The sequence below is a fragment of the Scyliorhinus torazame genome, chromosome 1 (genome assembly GCF_047496885.1).
Source record: "Scyliorhinus torazame isolate Kashiwa2021f chromosome 1, sScyTor2.1, whole genome shotgun sequence".
Lineage (NCBI taxonomy): Eukaryota > Metazoa > Chordata > Chondrichthyes > Carcharhiniformes > Scyliorhinidae > Scyliorhinus > Scyliorhinus torazame.
This window is the reverse complement of record NC_092707.1, coordinates 368,847,048-368,870,079: the sequence shown is the minus strand read 5'-3', so window position 1 is coordinate 368,870,079 and position 23,032 is coordinate 368,847,048. Positions and strand designations below refer to the sequence as shown.

General features: G+C 46.3%; 1 protein-coding gene across 1 annotated transcript in view; it reads left to right on the top strand.

Moving 5' to 3' along the window:
* Nucleotides 1-23,032, top strand: part of LOC140426516 (ALK tyrosine kinase receptor-like) — a 1,637,280-nt gene that overhangs the window by 1,426,262 nt on the left and 187,986 nt on the right. The window contains exon 14 of the mRNA XM_072511388.1: nucleotides 15,955-16,086. Coding sequence (XP_072367489.1) covers nucleotides 15,955-16,086 — 132 coding nt within the window. The remainder of the gene's footprint in view (nucleotides 1-15,954; nucleotides 16,087-23,032) is intronic.

Here is a 23,032-nt window from a genome sequence, read left to right as displayed (position 1 = left end):
GGAGAGGAGGGGCCGGGGAGGTGGGAAATCCTACCCAGAATCTGTTAATGAAATTTTAACAAAAGAATAATGCATTTATTAAACAAGTACAGGGAAAATATATTACACAACTACTTCATCCACAACAATGTCTACCGTTACAAATACATACAGATTCATAAGGATAATACAAGTTACAAAATCTGTCTTGTACTCTAATGTTGACAGCAAGCTTACAATCCTTATAAACCAACAGGAAACCTGTGGTCAGACACACCGCACTCTGCAACCAAGTTACAGATGCCACCAAAATAGATTATATCAATCTCGCATTAACTTCCCCCAGATGCTTATCACACTGTGAGCCAGCCAGGCACATTGAACTCCATCTTTATCCTGAGAGTTTCCAATCTCAACGTTCAAAGTACTCACCTTGGAATCTTCTACCAAACAATGCTTTCACTCAGACGTCTGCAACGAGGATCCAGCTCCAAGTTTTCAACCCCTCCTTCTGATGTTCCTCCAACCCCCCCCCCCACCCTCCCCGCATCAATGCGTGCATTTAGGCTTCAATTATCACGCATCCGCTCAGATATTCAGCTGTGCCAAACAGGATACCGCTGCTCCAAAGAGCAGTAGTAAGGAGTCACCAGCTTTTGGCTGTCGCCTCAGATTGTCCGGCTTCTTGCAAGCCTACTTTTTTGTCTGCTCCCTGCAGCTCCCTCTTTTGACGTGGAGCCTTTTCCTATGCTCCTCACTCTTAACATCACCTATCAGGACCTTATCCAGATTCCTGTTTGTTTCCTTTGACTAGAAGGTCTTCTTGAAACCTGTTCCAGTCCCTGGTTTTGGGTCTTTTCTTTTTCAAACTTCAGAATTTGCTTTCTACAGTTTCCTCTTCTGTCCAGCTTCTCTTGGCACTTGCTTTGAACTGAACTATAACTGCTGTTCTGTTTCTCCATGTGCCTCTGTGGGTCCTCTGTTGCTAGCCCAGATTTTCTATTTTGTTTTAACTTCCCTAAACCACTGACACCCTTGATACCTCAGCTCCCCATCTCAAGGGTCATAAAACCTCAATAAAATACAGCTATGGAAACAAACCCAAAGTCAGCTTTTTAAAGTGAAACCAAAAGTCAGGTTCCCCTTTCTCAACACACAAATACAGAAATATAAATTTAGCTTAACCTTAAACTTAAAGCTATATCTTGTTCCTAACACCCATGAATTCCAAAACAACTTATTTAAAACCATCTCCAGTTCCTAACGCTACTCGCGCCAGCACGGTAGCACAGTGGTTAGCACTGTGGCTTCACAGCACCAGGGTCCTAGGTTCGATTCCAGCTTGGGTCACTGTCTGTGTGGAGTCTGCATGTTCTCCCTGTGTCTGTGTAGGTTTCCTCCGGGTGCTCCGGTTTCCTCCCACTCGTCCCAAAAGACATGCTTGTTAGGTAATTTGGACATTCTGAATTCTCCCCCTGTGTACCCGAACAGGCGCTGGAATGTGGCGACCAGGGGGTTTTCACAGTAACTTCATTGAAGTGCAATATAAGCCTATTATTATTATTATTACCACGGGCCATTCCTGCACTTCATGCCATGTTTGATGTAAAGAGTTGGCATCATTCCTTGGTACTACCGAGGACTTTTTTCACAAATTTGTTCCTAAATACATAGAGTCTTTGTGGAAATGCGCAGCAAACACATTTGGCATGTTCACAGTGAAGATAACAGGCGGGATTATCTGTCGGCCAACCCCGAAATCGGGAAACGCGACTGGCAGGAGAATCAGTTCCAACGCCAAAATCATGGCGGGCGCCGGTTTCACGCCAAATTGCAATTCTCCATTGCCTTGACAGCAGCATCAATGCGCTCCACTCCACACGTACAGTAAACACCATTGGCATATCATTAGCGGGCCTGACCCTGTATTCTCCGGGGTCTCCACTGGGGGAAGTTCTCGGCAGCGAGGTTCACTTATGCTTTTAAAAATTGAGAAACAGGCACCATGGCTGATCATGGAGAGAGAGGAGGTAACAATAGTAATAATCACCTTCATTGTCACAAGTAGGCTTACATTAACACTGCAATGAAGTTACTGTGAAAAGCCCGTTGTCGCCACATTCCGGCACCTATTCGGGTACACAGAGGAAGAATTCAGAATGTCCAAATTACTTAACAGCATGTCTTTCGGGACTTGTGGGAGGAAACCCACGCAATCATGGGAAGAATGTGCAGACTCCACACAGAGAGTGACCCAAGCCGGGAATCGGACCTGGGACTCTGGAGCTGTGAAGCAACAGTGCTAAACACTGTGCTGGATAGGACGCAGAGAGGCGCGATCGTGGGCTGCCGGTCCTGAAACTGACCGGGCTGGCTGGGGGGGGCGGGGGCAGGGTGACAGGGAGATGGGCCGCGAGGCCAGGGTGACTGCCCATATGACAGCAGCCCGCAAGGCAGCCATCTTGCTGCACACCTCACTGACCACCCAGCGTGGCCTCTGGTTCTGCACACTGGCCATATGGGTGCCCTCACCCCCCCCCCCCCCCCTCACCGCACAACAGCCCCCAACCTCCACCCAACCCTCTACCATACCATCCACACCCCCCCCCCCCAATTGGCCGCCACCTGCCGGCAGGGCATCACGCAGCCACCTAAGGGCAATGCCCACAGTAGCCCCTACAAAAGGACGTCAGACGGGGGACACGGATCATACCGCTGGCATGGCCAGCAGCAGCCGATGGTACCCCTGGCAGCAGGGATGGGCGCCAGGGCCAGATGCCCCCATGGTGCCGGGCACCGACGGGGCCAGGGTTGAGGGGATGGAGGGGCAGGGGGAAACATGCGGGGGCAGAGTTCGCAATATCAGCCGGGGCCACTATGTAGCCCTGTGGACCTGGTTGGACATGGGGTTACTCACCATGCAAACATGTTGGCCTTACACCCCCTGCAGATAATGGATATTGGAATATGACCAGCAATGGTGGCTTGCCTCTGAGTCCCTGCAGCCCTGGGGGATGCCCTGCGGCTGTACGAGCTGGAGCTGCTCATGGAGGAGGAAGCTGCAGCAGCGGAGCCTGGCACAGAGGAACAGGAGGCCAAGGAGGAGGAGGAGGTGCCTCACACTGGCAGCGCCCGTCATTCAAGGACCTGCCGGACCGGGCAAGCTGCCAAAGACTCCAGATGAGTGGTGGGGCAGTGCGACATGTCTGCCAGATCATGGTGCACCTGACACCTCGGGGGAATGGGGGAGGACACCGGTTCCTGGTGGCCATCAAGGTTACGGCCGCCCTGCACTTTTATGCCATGGGGTGCTTCCAGGTCCACAATGGGGACCGGTGCAGTATCTCACAGACCTCGGTGCACAGGTGCATCCATGCCGTCACAGAGGCCCTATGTGCCCAGTCGGCGCACTTCATCTATTTCAATGTGGACCGAGCCCACCAGGATGCCTGGGTAGTGGAGTTTGCCGCCATCGACGGGATGCCCCGGGTCCAGGGGGTGATCGATGGGATGCCTGTTGCCCTACGAGCATCTGCATATGACAGGCCATTCTTCACAAACCAGAAGGGGCTCCACTTGATGAATAGGCAGCTGATATGTGACCATTAGATGCGCATCATGCACATTGCGCAGCAGAGGGGTGACGTGCTGGACGAGAAGGATGAACGGCTGGCCTTGTCCAACGAGGAGGATGCGGGGAAGGGCGAGGATTGGCAGGTCATGGGGCCGGACAGGCACGGGAGGCCGCGCAACGTGTGCGCAGGGGTCAATGTGCAAGGGACGCTCTGATCACCTCCAGGTCCACCGACTAGGGGGAGACTGGCCAGAGGCACCGACACCGCATTCCCCCCCCACCCCCCCACATGCAACCCCCTCCGTAATACATATCTGCCGCAATATTGTGTGCGGGCCCTGGGTTGGCAGTAACAGTGGGTCTGATCCATGGGATGGAGGATGATGACCACCCACTCTGCGATGCGCTCTAGTGCTCCGCATCATCTGACAATGTCTGATCCCTGTCCACAGGAGCACTTTCCACCATCCACCTGGGTGTTCCCTGCATGAGAGCTGGCCATTCCATCACACGATCCCATCGATTCCCTGGGGTGGAGGCGGTGGGGCCGGTGCCGATGGGGGCGGGACACCTGAGTGGTGAGCTCTGGCTGAACTGTGGTCCCTGAGCCAAGCCCACCCCCAGCGGCCACCCGTGCGAGGTGGACCTGGGGGCACACATGGCCAGCACCAGCACCTGCTCCTGCAAGTAGTCCGACGCCTCCAGCTGCACCTTCAGGTGTTGACTGCTCACCTACAACCCCTCATGTAGTCCCTGGCTCTGTGACTGTATCTCCATAATAGATATCCATCCAGCGCGTGGGTTCGGCCGCCCTCCATTGGGGTGGACGTGGGTTGTTGCCTGGGGCACAGTGCTGCCTACTCACCTTGGCCACCCTGTGGAGTTTTTACGGCACTGCTGGCCAGTCTGAACGGTGTTGCTCACGGCGCTGACCGCCTCTGCCACCTGTGCCAGGCACGTCGAACAGCGGCAGCTGGCAGCTTCCTTCCTGGACCGGGGTACAGGGTCACTCACCTCTTCTCAACGGCGTCCGGCAGGGTCTCGAGCTTGGCATCTGTAAAACGGGGTACCGCTCTCCTCACTGCCATCTTGTTGGCTGGGATGGTGTGTGTGGGGACCTAAGTGTGTCTATGTGGCTGCAGCTTCTCAGCCTCCTGAGTGCCAATCGCGAATCAGGCGAGTCCAGTCCCGATTTTCATTGGAATCGATTGTGTTCCACGTGGCACTGGTGCTAGCCCCTCAACAGGAGCGGAATCGGTCCAGGTGCAGTGCCAGTTTTTCTGTTGTGGAAGTCCGTGAATCCTGCCCAGGCGTCAACACTTAGGCTCAGGAACGAAGGATTCCGCTGAACATATCCACGAGGCCATCCGCAATTCAAACTGCATGGCTGAAATGTGTGCCGACCAGATGCGCTAGATAAATGATAAGAGCTGTATTCTCACAGCAAATTGAAGCAAAAAAGTGATCACTTACACGTCATGTTCATTGTCAGAAACTAAATGCAAGTATTCTACTGGAGAGCAGAAACCACTGACCTGCATCAATGTTTGTGAACATTGGCACATGTATCTCTATGGTAGAAAATTCACTCTCTACAGTGTTAAGTAATGGGTTAAGAGACATTGCAATTAGTTGTCTCATTTATGTTAAGTATCCAATGATTGACACTGATATGTAAAGGGGCTTCAGGTGGCCCTTGTGTCAGGTGGTGTGTTGTTAGAGTTTTGTGCAGAGACTGTGGAAGTGAAATAAATGGTGTTTGGTGAGAAGGAACAGGACTTTTGACTCTTCATACAATGATAACTAAAACGTATAATAATGGTAGCAGAGGATGGTTGCTGTGCAAATGTGAAGGTTTGAAAGATACAACTTTTCCTGATCAAACCAAGGAGTGAGTGAGAAGGAAAAAAAAAGATACATGGCTGAACCCAGGATAAAGATGGCTGGATATGACTATCCCCCCTTATTTTCTGAAAGGGAATCGTACGACCAATGGAGAAGTGTGGTAGTTATGTGGACTAAGGTAACTGCCTTGGGAAAGAGAAAACAAGGTATGGCATTGGCTCTATCTCTACCTTATGACAGTACAATCCGAAACAAAGTGTTTTCTGAGCTGGAATTGGAAGAGTCAGAAGAAGGTCTGGAGACTCTATTACAATATATGGATAGGATTTACAAGAAAGATGACTTATTAAGTGCACATGAAGCATGATCGGAATTTGATAAGTTCTGGAAAATAGAGGAATTCTCCATGGAAGACTATATAATGGAATTTGGCAGACTATATAAAAGGCTGCAGAAACACAATCTGGAATTTCCACAGTCTGCGTTGGCCTTTAAATTACTTGACTGTGCGAGAGTGAGCAACATGGATAGGCTCCTGGTTTTGACAGGAGTTCAGTTTACGGATGAGGATACCTTATTCGATCAGATGACAAAAGTTTTAAAGAAGTTTCTGGGGAAACATTTGATTCCGATGGCTCTGATGACTCAAATAGGTCAGCCTGCAATAAGGCAGAATATGGAAGATACACTACTAACAGGATGGCAAAATTGTACGGCTACGAACAGGGCCCAAGACTATAGAAGGAGATCGGGACAAGGAAATTATGAAGACAGAAACCCAGTTAGAACTTACAATAGGAAGATGAACCCCAGAAATGCACGGGGCGTGATAAATCGATGTTTTCGATGTGACTCTCAATACCATTATGTCTTCAACTGTCCAAAACGTTGCGATAGAGTGTTTGAAGCGACACATGACACAGAAGAGTCAGAAGAGGGAAAAGATAGTGTTCAGAGAGAAGACATTGTCCTATTAACAAGCAGTTTTACGCCGGTAATGAGGGTGTTGGTTGCAGAATCCTTCAATTGTGCTGTATTGGACAGTGGCTGCACATCTACTGTGTGTGGAATTGACTGGTTAAAATGTTACCTGGACTCCTTGAATGCTGAAAATCGTAACAAGGTTAAGGAATTTGAAAGTTCCACAAGTTTCAGGTTTGGGGATGATAATACTCTGAAGTCGCTGAAAAGAGTGATGATCCCTTGCAATATTGCCGGAGTGAATCGTTTCATTAGCACGGATGTTGTATCAAGTGAGATACCTTTGCTTCTGAGCAGACCGTTGATGACGAAAGCACACATGAAACTGGATATGGAACAGGATAAGGCAACTGTTTTTGGAAAGACGGTGGACTTACAATTTACACAGTCGGGACACTATTGTATTCCATTACTGACAAATAATATTTCAAGTTGAGTGGTTAAGGATGTGTTAATGGCAATTGAAAATGGGACTTTCGCTGATAAAAAGCTTGTGATATTAAAACTGCATAGGCAATTTACACATCCATCTCCTCGGAGGCTGAAAAATTTATTAAAGGATGCAGGGGTAAGGGATGAAGACTATACTAAACTGATAGAACAGGTTAGTGATTGCTGTGAAGTTTGTAGGAAGTACAGAAGGACACCAGCACGACCGATAGTAACCCTACCTTTGGCCAGGGATTTTAACAACATTGTGGCTGTGGACCTTAAGATCTGGGATGAGGCCATTTTTCCGAAAGGACAACTACAAAAGTTGGTACAAAGGTAACATACTTGCCTGAAGGGTCTAGTCAATGGAAGGATGCAACTGTTATTAGAGCAGGGAAGGCCACTGGAAAGTATAAACATTGGTTGAAGTACAGCATTCAGGGGAGGGAGTTAAGACAATGGATTGGGAACACGAAGTTCAAAAATGGAGGTCACAGAAACGTAGTGCCAGTTCAGATAGTACATCGGTTAGTGAACAGGTCCGCAGGAAAAGGTCGAGAATTTTGAAAGGACATCCCACAGCAGAAAGGATAGATAAAGCAGTAGCAGTACAGAACAAGTTACCAGGCGGGAGAGGGGACGTAGTTTATCAAGGTCTCGGAACATGAGTAAGACGATGAATACTAATAGGAGTAGAAGCCCACATGCATGTGAGATTTTGGTGGCTTCCAATAAATTATATGAAAAGTTATCAAAGATGCTAAACAGCAAGAACTGCATAGTTGGAGTGAATTTGGGGTATACACGGAAGTACCGGATAGGGGACAAAGAGGTCTGTCCCACAGATGGATTTGCACGGAGAAGGTTCTTCCGGATGGAACTTATAAGGCAAAGGCCAGGCTTGTGGCAAGGGGATTTGAAGAAAGCTTAGAAGATCAGAATTTAATGGTAGATTCACCTGCAGCAGGAAAGGTTAATTTTAAAGATCTTCTTTCCGCCACAAAGGCATGGGAATGCAAATCTATAGATATAAAAGCTGCCTTCTTGCAGGGGCATCAGCTCCAGAGAGACATTTTTCTCCGTTCTCCTAAAGAAGCAGCTAACACATAAGGGGTATTCTGGAAGTTGAACAAATGTGTATGTGGTTTAAATGTTGCATCTCGAGTCTGGTATTTTTCGGTAAGGTCAGTTTTGTTAAAGTTAGGCTGTTACCAGTTGAAAGTAGATCCGGTAATGTTTTGCTGGCACTATAAAGGGAACCTTTCTGGCATCTTTATGATGCATGTCAAATAATTTTGAGTGTGCTGCAGCAACGTGTACATCTTGCCCATGAGGGAGGTCCAGGTGTTGTTAAGGTGAAGCAATGATACCACTAAGCAGTCTGATGGGCCACTTTAAAGAGTTCATGAGAAACTGCATAGTTTGTACTCTGTGTTCATGATCCACATTGCAAATGACCTGAAATCACTGCAACAAATTCCATAATTGACATTTTGTTTACAAAATAGGGTTTGCTGGAGACTATCCTCATGGGCAATGGACTGCAATTTGTTCCCGGACAGCTCATGGAATTCTTAGCAAGCTATGGAATTCATGATATCCTAATAATAATAATAATCTTTATTATTGTCACAAGTAGCCGTGCATCCTGATACAACACACAATTGAATGGCGATGTCAAACGATTCAACAGGGTTGTCGATGACAGTCTGAGAACGAGCAGGCCGCAGGAGAATACATTTGAAAAATCTATTCCAGTGGTGGGCAACCTTGCGACCCGGGGGCCATCTGCGGCCCCTCAGGGTTCTGAGCTCGGTCCACGAGACATTTTGTTGTCTGTTGCCCACGCGCAATTCCGCTGGTTTCCACCCACGTAGCTTTTTCCTGATCGGTACGACTGAAGTGATACACACACACACAAAGCAAAGGCACGTGAAGTGAGGTACTGATTGCAGACAAACCGTGCAGCCCCTCTGTATCCAATCAAGCATAAATATTTCTTCTGTTTTTACCACTTGGATTTGATGACAGTTCCATTAATATATGAATGATTAAGCATTTTCTATAACTCGTGAAATACCCGGCATGTACTAAATGTATTTAATCTTATTTATGGGGTCATGGTTAGAGAACAAACCTGATTTCAATCTTGCGGCCCACTGAGATGAAGGAGGGTCACTCATGTGGCCCATTCACTAGCCTAGGTTGCCCGTCACTGATCTATTCCTATCCTCCGAGCACATATCAATCCATCCCAGAATCACTGATCAGAAAGACGCCGACAGAACGTATGAGTGGTTGTAAAGTTTGCAGACCAATGACCATCCTTAAGCTGTCAGAAAGAAAGTAGAAGAAATCGCAAAGCAACAAGGCAAAGCAGTAAGTACTTCGGCTAGCAAATACAAAGAAACCACTGTTTGAAGTTAGACTTTGGGTTCATATCAAACAAACAAAGAACAAAGAAATGTACAGCACAGGAACAGGCCCTTCGGCCCTCCAAGCCAGTGCCAACCATGCTGCCCGACTAAACTACAATCTTCTACACTTCCTGGGTCCGTATCCCTCGATTCCCATCCTATTCATGTATTTGTCAAGATGCCCCTTAAATGTCACTATCGTCCCTGCTTCCAGCACCTCCTCCGGTAGCGAGTTCCAGGCAACCACTACCCTCTGCGTAAAAAACTTGCCTCGTACATCTACTCTAAACCTTGCCCCTCTCACCTTAAACCTATGCCCCCTAGTAATTGACCCCTCTACGCCGGGGAAAAGCCTCTGACTATCCACTCTGTCTATGCCCCTCATAATTTTGTAGACCTCTATCAGGTTGCCCCTCAACCTCCTTCGTTCCAGTGAGAACAAACCGAGTTTATTCAACCGCTCCTCACAGCTAATGCCCTCCATACCAGGCAACATTCTGGTAAATCTCTTCTGCACCCTCTCTACAGCCTCCACATCCTTCTGGTAGTGTGGCGACCAGAATTGAACACTATACTCCAAGTGTGGCCTAACTAAGGTTCTATACAGCTGCAACATGACTTGCCAATTCTTATACTCAATGCCCCGGCCAATGAAGGCAAGCATGCCGTATGCCTTCTTGACTACCTTCTCCACCTGTGTTGCCCCTTTCAGTGACCTGTGGACCTGTACTCCTAGATCTCTCCAACTTTCAATACTCTTGAGGGTTCTACCATTCACTGTATATTCCCTACCTGCATTAGACCTTCCAAAATGCATTACCTCACATTTGTCTGGATTAAACTCCATCTGCCATCTCTCCGCCCAAGTCTCCAAACAATCTAAATCCTGCTGTATCCTCTGGCAGTCCTCATCGCTATCTGCAATTCCACCAACCTTTGTGTCGTCTGCAAACTTCCTCATCAGACCAATTACATTTTCCTCCAAATCATGACCACAACCTCTCATCATCTGCAACAGGGTCCAAGCACATCAAGCGGTTACTCTAAGCCAATGATTACCTGTTGGATGACAATGCAAAGTGTTGACTTTGACACTCAAGACACACAATAGTGAGCAGACTAGCATATTTAAAAAATAGTGATTACGAGGATACATTCCCTCTTCCAAGGAGTGACGATGATATTGATCATCTGCCTCATTGAAGTGATCATGCAGGTCATAGGAACATAGGAATTAGGAGCAGAAATAGGCAATTCAGCCCTTGAAGCCTGCCCTGCCATTCAATCAGTTTATGGTTGATCTCTCCCTAGTTTCAAAGCCACCTCCCCACCTGTTCCCCATATCCCTTCAACCTGTTTCCCCCCCCCCCTTTTTTTAACCACAACCTCAGGATTGTAGATCTTAGCGCCATCGTCAGCAACCTTCATTTTTCAATGATTAATACTGTGCTTAGCCAAAACAAATATTCTGAACTCTAAGCAATGAATTGATTTACGTATGTTGTTGTTTATGGTGGTATAATTTAAAATAACGTTCTTTTGTTTTACAAGAGGGAAAATATGCTTTGTCCAATTGTTCAGTGTTTGATTGTGTGTGTCCATTGATTGTTATACTGTGTGTTATTAGTCAAGACTGTGAGTGCGGTTACAGAAGAAGAGAAACTGAAAGCAAGCTGGAAGCTTAACGCTGAGACATTTGAAACACTTTTGTGGTAAAGCCCTGTTCTCACATAGAAACTGGTGTGTATCAATTCTGCACATCCTTGAATTACAGAACACAATATTCCCGACAAACTGGTTAAACATTTATTTAAAAGACCAGCAAAATTATAATTGAAATCTTTGTTTTGAAGATGTTGTAATTCAACATCTATCGCACTGATTGACCATGAAAAAATAGGCCTAAGATCTACAAAGGTAAAAAGGAAAATGCTGACATTCGGGACGAAAAATGGGGCATGCCAAAAAAATGCACAGCGGGTCAATCAGCCTCTGAGAAAGAAAGACATTTTGGTCGCTAGTTCTGATGAAAGGTTACAGCAGAAGGAATAACATCTCCCTCCCTTCTTAGATTGTGAGCGATCTGCTGTACTTTTCCTGCATTTTCTGTTTTTATTCATCCAAAACATTTTTCTGATTTCAGAAGAATGGTAGATAATGGAAGAAAGGGAATGTAAGAAAACAGGTGGAGGAACAGGTAACTGAACCTGGCCTTTTCAAGAGATCAGTGATGTGTGGAAATTCTCAACTGTTCTCACACTTGAAACACAACACGTAAAATAAATGTTGTGAAATAAGCATCATACTTGAGTCATCCGATGTATGCTTCATCCGATGCCAGTGCTTATGTAGTTACATTGTATATGTTGTGTTGCCCTATTATGTATTTTCTTTTATTCCCTTTTCTTCTCATGTACTTAATGATCTGTTGAGCTGCTCGCAGAAAAATACTTTTCACTGTACCTCGGTACACGTGACAATAAACAAATCCAATCCAATCCAATCAATCACTGTTCCAGGGAAGGTAGGGTTGAGTGATTAATCAGAAGAAAGATTAATACCAATCTATTGTCACATGCCCGCTGGTCAAAACCACTATGGTACTGAAGCGATGCATCAGAGCCATTAAAGTGGCATTTCCTGACGCTTTATGAGTCATAATTTTGAAATGACTAGTCAGCAACTTTGGTTGGGTAACCAGTTGATTTCCTCCAAGGGTTGAGAAGCTCGATAGTCAGTTTTAACATTTTAATCTGTGATAATGGTGATTGTTCTAGAATTGATTTACTAAATTTCAAGAACGGTAAGTGTTGCTAGCTAATAGAAAAGAAACTTTACAATTCGCGCACGATCACTAACCATTCCTCTGTTGACGAGACCTTGGTGAATCCATTTTCATCCACTTCAATTTCCAGTCTGCATTTTGTCCTAAACAGCAACCATTCTGAAAAGTAACATTCGGAAGAATTCTCAGTGTGAGATGGTCCTTTCGGGGAATAGCTGGGAATGGATGAGTTGGATTCAATGGATTTAAGTTGAAATTGGCATTTGTTTAGTTTGTCATAAATACATACCTACATTTCATTATTTCCAAATAAGATGCTTTGTTATCTCCCAGCTCTGTCAGTTTCGGGCACTGCTGCTCATAATACGACCCAGGGACTATTTAAATAGCATCTTCATTTCACAGTTATCCTGCACAGATTTGCTGTTCCTGTTATCTCTGGACAATGTAAATAAAATGAAAATCGCTTATTGTCACAAGTAGGCTTCAAATGAAGTTACTGGTTCGGGAATTGAACCTGCGCTGCTGGCCTTTGTCTGCTTTACAAGCCAGCTATTTAGCCCACTGTGCTAAACCAGCCCATTTTACAATAGACCAATTTTGAACAGCCTAGGATTCAACTCTGTTCCCTCGCGGTCTCTTGCTCTTTGAGTCAGTATTGAGTCAGTATCCCAATGTCAGAGTTGAAGGGGGGTCCCGACCCCACACGGTGAGGGAAACAATGATCTTCCCTAAATTGGCCAATTAGTGAACATGCTTTCCATTCAATTAAGGATGGTGGGTGGGATCATGAATCGGGGAATAATAGGGGACCCTCAAACTTGGAAGGAGATACAGTCTGCCACTGCAGGAAAAGCAGAGAGAGGGCACCTCCTTCTTGAGGCACCCTGTCAGCAACTTCGAAAACTTGTCAATTAAAAGTGGCCTCATTGTGGCAGGGGATCTCTACCACAGGGTGACCTGTGGCCAGGCTGGCGGAGAGAGAATGAAAGCGTGCTTCGACTGCTAGATTCCCACCCGGCCTGCCACCAGGTAACCAGTCCGGACAGATGGAATGATTCCCGACATCACAGGTGGTCACATACTGACTGGAAAATTAGAGTCCATATTTGATAATGGGCCTCAATCAGCTATTCCATTACTCCTATTAACTATCCGTCCCGTCCTGGCTTCGGGAAAAATGGCCCGTGGACAAGTTGGTGTTGGCACGGTGCCCAACAGTGCCGTTTATCTTCCTCATGGTGCTGGAAATTCTGTCCTTCTGTACTTCAATTATTCTAGACTATTCCAATGGAGTGACCTATATTCTATATCTGCTAAAGGTGGCACATCTGAAATAGGAAGTGGATTATCTTGAAATAAATGTGTATCCTATCAATCAATAATGCGGTGTTCAGAACTGCTTTAACGACCAATTAATGAGTAACGTCTTATTTTGGGTTTACCAACTAGCCTGTAATCTGTGTGTTTCTAATCTTGGATATATGAACTATAGGAACTCTGAAACCAAACCTTGAAGAAAGCCCCTTGTTCATGTTGATCTGTTTTCCTTTATCCCAATATTTTCTTGCATGACGCGTTTGGAATCCCACAGAGAGGCTATGTTGAGTTTGCCACTCTTAATTTCTCAGTTATATCTTTGTTGATCTGACTCCCCTGCCAGCCACTGAGGCCGTAGGTAATGAGCGTTTTTAACTGCCACTGAATAAAACATTTTAATGATTCAGATGTCTGTGTCAACTCCCTAGGCTTACTGCTGAAACAGGGAAATGACTGATTTTATGACTCTCATATCCAGTTTAACACTCGATTTTAGATCTGAGTTCATATGTGTCCCCTGATATTAGCAATTCTGTGATCCCAACTCCTTTTATTACACTCCTGGGATTAATATATATATATATGTATGTTGATATTCTTTCTTGTTGTTTCGGACTTCTGCATAAGTCTTCCTGACATTACAATTTCTTGGGTGTCTCCAAAATGTGCATAACTCCTGAACAAAATCATGGCCAATACTTTCAACCCTACATCAATGCTGCTACAGTTATGTGCAAGTGCACTATACTATAAGGTTGACGGTCTGTTCTTTCTAATATTGACTGATCTTCCTCTTCCCAACATTAAAATCCTCACCAGGTATTCAAAACTGTGGAATGCCTCACTCCCTTAGGCTTTTCCTCCTCTCCCAATCAATCGTACAACCGGTTAAAACACAACCAATCAATACTTCCTGATTTTTCTAATCTTCTTTATTCTTCTCAAGTTTGGTGCTCAAGCTCAGTGTTCAGGATCCTAACCCTGCACCCAGGTTTCTCCAGTTGAAAAACATTGGTCTATGGTAAATCCCTGGAGAGGTAGCTGCCTTCGCCTTCCTAACAGGAAGTCTAACAGCTACGCTCAGAAACTCAAAGGACCAATGTTTCCCCAGCCCTTTCCACTCATCGTTCACTTTTACATTGACAACACCGCTCTTTTGCTTTTTCCATTTTGCACTTATTCCTGCTTTCATTTGTTTCTTCTTCAAGTATTCCCTTTTGTGTTTGCAATCAATTCAGCAGCTTGAACTTATTCCTATATTTGAGGATATAGAAACTTGTGATGTATCAGTGTACAACATTGGAAGCGGAGCTTTGATGCTCTGGATCCTTTCTATCCTCTTCACAAAGACAGTTATCTCCCCCCTCCCCCCCCCCCCCCCCCCCATCCCACCGAAGGTGAATTTGTAAGTTTGAATGTATACTCTCTGCACTGTTTATTTGTTTCATAATTTTTCCACTTAATTCATATGTAAAAGTAAATAATTCATTAACAGTAACTAAATCCAGAACTAAATTTCACATTGAGGTAATCTTTGGCGAGTATGACTATTCATCTAAGATACTCCATGTTACTGGTCATGGGTTCTGTGGGTTTTGGCATGGCTAATGAATCCGATCCTAGAGCCGTATCTTCGACTGCACATCTGGCAGGTGTTCCGGGAGGTGAGATTGTTCCTTGGACTCTAGATTGCTGGTATTCCTTTCTCAGGACCCTTTTCCGGGCCTCCTTTTGCTGTCGGGTATCCTCGAAGAATTGTGTCCCTTCAATCAAGAGGTTCCTCCAAGTAGGTCACTTCTGAGCAAGGGTCAGATGTCGATGTTGAATTTCTTGAGGTCAGCCTTCGGGGTGTCTTTGAAATGCTTCCTTTGTCCTCTTCTTGTTCTGGACCCTTTCTTGAGCCTGGCGAAGAAGATTTGCTTTGGCAGTCGGGGCTCTGACATCCTAAGCACATGGCTGGCACAGCGGAGATGGTTTCGGATGATCACGGCTTCAATGCTGGTGCTCTTGGCTCCTCCAAGGACAATGATGTTAGTACGCCTGTCCTCCCACCTGATGCAGAGAATGTATCTCGGACAGCGTTGATAATAGCTCTCCAGAGCCATGAGGTGGCATCCGTACGTAGTCCGGGTTTCTGAGCCGTAGAGAAAAGTTGGAAGGACGACTGCCTAGTACACGAGGATCTCGGTGTCAGCATGAATGTCATGGTCATCAAAGACACTCATCCTTAAGAGTCCGAAGGAGGTGTTCGCGGATTGGATACGATGTTGGATCTCATCAATGTCCGCCTTAGATGAGAGATTGAGGTATTGAGGTGCAACTGAAATGTTATTATTGTAACGAGCTTCCAATGTAGAGTTTTCATACGGGCCAAAAGCTAGAACATTACCTGAAATACAGTTTTCTAGAGATGTTAATGGTTAGGACCAAAATGTAACTGCTGATGTATTCATGCTAATTTATTCATCAGTCGCACAGTAGACAGTTTATCAAACTTGGTTTTTAATTCTGTTCTACTCCTAGAAATTCTCTATTCTGATAGGTTTTTAACCTCAATGGCTCAATTTGTCCAGGTACATTGTATACTCAGGGTTACATTGTTCATTGTTTTTGTTCCAAAGCCCAATCCCACCATCCAGAGTGTCTGCTTGGGAGAGAATAATGTGATCGAAGAAGAATTAAAAGCAAATGGCAATGTCACAGAGTGGGCAGGAGGTGGAGGAGGCGGTGGAGGAGCCACGTTTATTTTCAAGGTGAGGTTTAATAATCGCCCCGTTCTCTCTCCACAGATGCTGCCTGACCTGCTGAGATTGTCCAGTATTTCCTGGTTTTGATTGCGGTTTAATAATAATTGCTTGGTTCATCACAGATTTAAAAATATATATTTTTATTAATTTTTCAATTTTTTACAATAACGCAACAAAAAGAAAAACATACCAATGAAGAAACGAGAAACGGCTGAACATACATGAGCACAGACAGACTTCTAGCGGCGGCTATGAGGTGAACGGTTGCACATAAGGTCGCTCCTGCTTGGGGATCCGGTTTTTGGCCCTTTTTGCGTGTTTAACTATAAGATCTGGGAGAGGGAGGGGGCTGAGAGGTTTCAGGAATTGTGTGTGGACGGTAGGTTTGCTGGGCTGGAGGAGTTTGTGGAGAAGTTCCAGATCCTACCGGGGGAAGGCTCTAGCGGCCAGGTCTCTGGCACTGAGTCTGGCTCTAGGGCTCAGAAGGGAAGGGGGGAGAATAGAAAAGCAATAGTTGTAGGAGATTCAATGGTTAGGGGAATAGATAGGAGATTCTGTGGTCGCGAGCGAGACTCCCAGAAGGTATGTTGCCTCCCGGGTGCCAGGGCCAGGGATGTCTCGGATCGTGTCTTCAGGATCCTTAAGGGGGAGGGGGAGCAGCCAGAAGTCGTGATGCACATAGGTACCAACAACATAGGTAGGAAAAGGGGTGTGGAGGTAATAAACAGGTTTATGGAGTTAGGCTGGAAGTTAAAAGCCAGGACAGACAGAGTTGTTAACTCTGGTTTTTTGCCGGTGCCACGTGATAGCGAGGCTAGGAATATGGAGAGGGTGCAGCTGAACACGTGGCTGCAGGAATGGTGTAGGAGGGAGGGCTTCAGGTATTTGGATAATTGGAGCGCATTCTGGGGAAGGTGGGACCTGTACAAGCAGGACGGGTTGCATCTGAACCAGAGGGGCACCAATATCCTGGGAGGGAGGTTTTCCAGTACTCTTCGGGAGGGTTTAAACTAATTTGGCAGCGGAATGGGAACCGGATTTGAAGTCCAGCAACTAAGGTAGCCGATATTCAGGACGCCAAAGCGTGTAATGAGGCAGTGGGGAAGGGAACACCGACAAAGGAGAGTACTTGCAGGCACGGAGATGGGTTGAAGTATGTATACTTCAACGCAAGAAGCATCAGGAATAAGGTGGGTGAACTTAAGGCATGGATCGGTACTTGGGACTACGATGTGGTGGCCATCATGGAAACTTGGATAGAAGAGGGGCAGAAATGGTTGTTGGAGGCCCCTGGTTATAGATGTTTCAATAAGATTAGGGAGGGTGGTAAAAGAGGTGGGGGGGTAGCATTGTTAATTAGAGATAGTATAACAGCTGCAGAAAGGCAGTTCGAGGAGTATCACCCTACTGAGGTAGTACGGGTTGAAGTCAGAAATAGGAAAGGAGCAGTCACCTTGTTAGGAGTTTTCTATAGCCCCCCCCAATAGTAACAGAGATGTGGAGGAACAGATTGGGAAACAGATTTTGGAGAGGTGCAGAACTCACAGGGTAGTAGTCATGGGTGACTTTAACTTCCCAAATATTGAGTGGAAACTCTTTAGATCAAATAGCTTGGATGGGGTGGTGTTTGTGCAGTGTGTCTAGGAAGCTTTTCTAACACAGTATGTAGATTGTCCGACCAGAGGAGGGGCAATATTGGATTTAGTATTTGGTAATGAACCAGGGCAAGTGATAGATTTGTTAGTGGGGGAGCATTTTGAAGATAGTGACCACAATTCTGTGACTTTTACTTTAGTAATGGAGAGGGGTAGGTGCATGCAACAGGGCAAGGTTTACAATTGGGGGAAGGGTAAATACGATGTTGTCAGACAAGAATTGAAGTGCATAAATTGGGAACATAGGCTGTCAGGGAAGGACACAAGTGAAATGTGGAAGAAAGAGGTACTACGTGTCCTTGATATGTATGTCCCTGTCAGGCAGGGAAGAGATGGTCGAGTGAGGGAACCATGGTTGACAAGAGAGGTTGAATGTCTTGTTAAGAGGAAAAAGGAGAAGGGGAGACTATGGTAGATGAACTAAAAGGGAAATGGGAAGAAGAGCTGGGGGAGGAGATCGAGGAGGAGCTGTGGGCAGATGCCCTAAGCAGGGTAAACTCATCGTCCTCGTGTGCCAGGCTAAGCCTGATTCAGTTTAAGGTATTACACAGGGCGCATATGACTGGAGCACGGCTCAGTAAATTTTTTGGGGTGGAGGATAGGTGTGCGAGGTGCTCGAGAAGCCCAGCGAATCATACCCATATGTTTTGGTCATGCCCGGCACTACAGGGGTTTTGGATGGGGGTGACAAAGGTGCTTTCAAAAGTAGTGGGGGTCCGGGTCGAACCAAGCTGGGGGTTAGCTATATTTGGGGTTGCACAAGAGCCGGGAGTGCAGGAGGCGAGAGAGGCCGATGTTTTGGCCTTTGCGCCCCTAGTAGCCCGGCGCAGGATATTGTTAATGTGGAAAGAAGCCAAGCCCCCGGGGGTGGAGACCTGGTTAAATGACATGGCAGGGTTTATAAAGCTAGAGCGGATTAAGTTCGTTCTAAGGGGGTCGGCTCAAGGGTTCACCAGGCGGTGGCAACCGTTCGTCGAATACCTCGCAGAAAGATAGATGGAATGGAAAAAAGAAGGCAGCAGCAGCAGCCCAGGATCGTGGGGGGGGGGGGGGGGGGGGGGGAGGAACCAGAAGGACTCTCAGGGTTGTTAATATATACTGTATAATATGTATAGGTCGTTGCGACAGATAATTATATATTGGACTGTTAAATTATATTTTTGGAGAGTGTTACTTGTGATAAGGCAGTTGCCAATTAGGGTTAGTTTTCATTTTTGTTATTTATTATTTATTCATTTTTTGTTTATAAAATAGGTCATTGTTATTTGTGTTGTTATAATATTGTGTAAAGGATGCACAATGTACTGTGTTGGTTGACCAAAAATTTTCAATAAAATATTTATAAAAAAAAAAGAGAGGAAAAAGGAGACTTATGTAAGGCTGAGGAAACAAGTTTCAGACAGGGCATTGGAGGGATACAAGATAGCCAGGAGGGAACTGAAGAAAGGGATTAGGAGAGCTAAGAGAGGGCATGAACAATCTTTGGCGGGTAGGATCAAGGAAAACCCCAAGGCCTTTTACACATATGTGAGAAATATGAGAATGACTAGAGCGAGGGTAGGTCCGATCAAGGACAGTAGCGGGAGATTGTGTATTGAGTCTGAAGAGATAGGAGAGGTCTTGAACGAGTACTTTTCTTCTGTATTTACAAATGAGAGGGGCGATATTGTTGGAGAGGACAGTGTGAAACAGATTGGTAAGCTCGAGGAAATACTTGTTAGGAAGGAAGATGTTTTGGGCATTTTGAAAAACTTGAGGATAGACAAGTCCCCCGGGCCTGACGGGATATATCCAAGGATTCTATGGGAAGCAAGAGATGAAATTGCAGAGCCGTTGGCAATGACCTTTTCGTCCTCACTGTCAACAGGGGTGGTACCAGGGGATTGGAGAGTGGCGAATGTCGTGCCCCTGTTCAAAAAAGGGACTAGGGATAACCCTGGGAATTACAGGCCAGTTAGTCTTACTTCGGTGGTAGGCAAAGTAATGGAAAGGGTTCTGAAGGATAGGATTTCAGAGCAACTGGAAAGACACTGCTTGATTAGGGATAGTCAGCACGGATTTGTGAGGGGTAGGTCTTGCCTTACAAGTCTTATTGAATTCTTTGAGGAGGTGACCAAGCATGTGGATGAAGGTAAAGCAGTGGATGTAGTGTACATGCATTTGATAAGGTTCCCCATGGTAGGCTTCTGCAGAAAGTAAGGAGGCATGGGATAGTGGGAAATTTGGCCAGTTGGATAACGAACTGGCTAACCGATAGAAGTCAGAGAGTGGTGGTGAATGGCAAATATGCAGCCTGGATCCCAGTTACCAGTGGCGTACCGCAGGGATCAGTTCTGGGTCCTCTGCTGTTTGTGATTTCATTAATGACTTGGATGAGGGAGTTGAAGGGTGGGTCAGTAAATTTGCAGACGATAACGAAGATTGGTGGAGTTGGGGATAGTAAGGAGGGCTGTTGTCGGCTGCAAAGAGACATAGATAGGATGTAGAGCTGGACTGAGAAGTGGCAGATGGAGTTTAACCCTGAAAAGTGTGAGGTTGTCCATTTTGGAAGGACAAATATGAATGCGGAATACAGGGTTAACGGTAGAGTTCTTGGCAATGTGGAGGAGCAGAGAGATCTTGGGGGTCTATGTTCATACATCTTTGAAAGTTGCCACTCAAGTGGATAGAGCTGTGAAGAAGGCCTATGGTGTGCTCGCGTTCATTAACAGAGGGATTGAATTTAAGAGCCGTGAGGTGATGATGCAGCTCTACAAAACTTTGGTAAGGCCACATTTGGAGTACTGTGTACAGTTCTGGTCGCCTCATTTTAGGAAGGATGTGGAAGCTTTGGAAAAGGTGCAAAGGAGATTTACCAGGATGTTGCCTGGAATGGAGAGTAGGTCTTACGAGGAAAGGTTGAGGGTGCTAGGCCTTTTCTCATTAGAACGGAGAAGGATGAGGGGCGACTTGATAGAGGTTTATAAGATGATCAGGGGAATAGATAGAGTAGACAGTCAGAGACTTTTTCCCCGGGTGGAACAAACCATTACAAGGGGACATAAATTTAAAGTGAAAGGTGGAAGATATAGGAGGGATATCAGAGGTAGGTTCTTTACCCAGAGTAGTGGGGGCATGGAATGCACTGCCTGTGGAAGTAGTTGAGTCGGAAACATTAGGGACCTTCAAGCAGCTATTGGATAGGTGCATGGATTACGGTAAAATTATATAGTGTAGATGTTCTTAAGGGAAGCACGGTAGCATTGTGGATAGCACAATTGCTTCACAGCTCCAGGGTCCCAGGTTCGATTCCGGATTGGATCACTGTCTGTGCGGAGTCTGCACATCCTCCCCGTGTCTGTGTGGGTTTCCTCCGGGTGCTCCGGTTTCCTCCCACAGTCCAAAGATGTGCAGGTTAGGTGGATTGGCCATGATAAATTGCCCTTAGTGTCCAAAATTGCCCTTGGTGTTGGGTGGAGGTGTTGAGTTTGGGTAGGGTGCTCTTTCCAAGAGCCGGTGCAGACTCAAAGGGCCGAATGGCCTCCTTCTGCACTGTAAATTCAATGATAATTTATGATTAATCTAGGACAAAGGTTCGGCACAACATCGTGGGCCGAAGGGCCTGTTCTGTGCTGTATTTTCTATGTTCTATGTTCTATGTTCCTGGGAAGGAATTTTTTCGGTATTTGCAGGTACACATCTTTGTGCGCAAGGAACTCTCCCCATTTCCTTGGTTGCCGACGCCTTCTCTTATGGATGTTGTCTCTTGATGAGATAGGGGAAAGGAGGATATCAGATATGTATGGGCAGTTGAGGGAGAGGGCTTCGCTGGAGGAAGTATAGGGAAAATGGGAGGAAGAGTTGGGTTGGCTTGGGAGGGTGGGGATGTGGGGCGAGGTTCTGCATAAGGTGCGCAAGGCTGAGTTTGATTCAATTTGAAGTGGTACATAGGACGCACATGACCAGGGCACAGATGAGTGGTTTCATGCCAGGTGTAGAGGACAGATATGAGCATTGTTCGAGGTGGCCGGCAAACCACTCGCATATGTCTTGGACCTGCCCTAAGTTGGTTAAGTTCTGGACTTCCTTTTTTGAAACAATGTCGGAGATTTGGGGAGTTGGAGTGGAGCCGTGTCCAATGGTGACGATCTTCGGAGTGTCGGACTTGCCGGCGCTGCAGGATGGAAGGAAGACTGATGTCTTGGCCATCTCCTCTCTAATCGCCCGGAGGCGAGTCTTGCTCGGATGAAGGGCATCGGCACCGTCCAAGGCTTTGGCATGGTTGGGGGATTTGTTGGAATTCCTGCATTTGGAAAAGATAAAGGACGCCATAAGGGAATGGCAAGAGGGGTTTTCCTATAGGCGACTGCCGTTCATAACCTTCTTTAAGGAGCTGGTTGGGGGGGAGCTGGGCGGGAGGGTTCTGGGTAAATACAGGATCGGTGGGGCTGAGTTATGGGGATATATTTTTCTAGAAATTTTATAAACTTGTTTGACCATTTTGTATCTTCTAATTGAAAATTGTTTGAATAAAAATATTCAAGAAAAGACATACATGAGCGCAGAATGGTAGGAGAGCGGGATCATAACTGGCTTGGCACAATCATTAGACAAAGCTAAATGCTCTCATGACCCCTCTAGGAACTGAAGCAGAAACAGGATAAAGTCATAGAGACATGACAGAAAGGTGCACATCCTCCCACGCCGCACAGGGCCACAACCATCATAAGATGTCGCGGTAATTTTCCGGGTGCAAGATCGGGTGCACACCAACATACAATTCCCTCAGCCCAAGCAATGCTTGGGATATCAATGACCCATCATTGTCATCTCCTTCGGATATTCAACCCAACTGCACCCTGCAGAAGTCAAGAGCAGATTCATCATACCCAGCTCTACAAAAGAAAAATACACGAGAACCCCAGTACTAAGGGAAATTACATACATACCTCACAACTCCAGTCCAGGCTGAGAGTAGAACCAGCAAGAGAGGTACCCACGCTAACTCACCGGATAGCAAGACCTCAGGAACCAACTCAGGCCCCAACTCACCACAATGCTCGTGAAGCATCTATCAATAAAAAGGGAATAAGCCACTCAATCGACAAGAAGACAACTCCCACCCCGGGCACAGACCTTGGATCAGAATAAACATTCCAGTCCCAGTCGAAGGTGGGGGGGGGGGGGGGGGGGGGGGGCGGTGCTGGCTATGTCCCGGGAAGAAAGGAATCAGCAACAAAAGGACGCCCTGGGAGGAAGGGCCGACTCCCTGGCACCACCAGGGGACCCACCTCACCAACTGGGTCCACTCGGGGAAA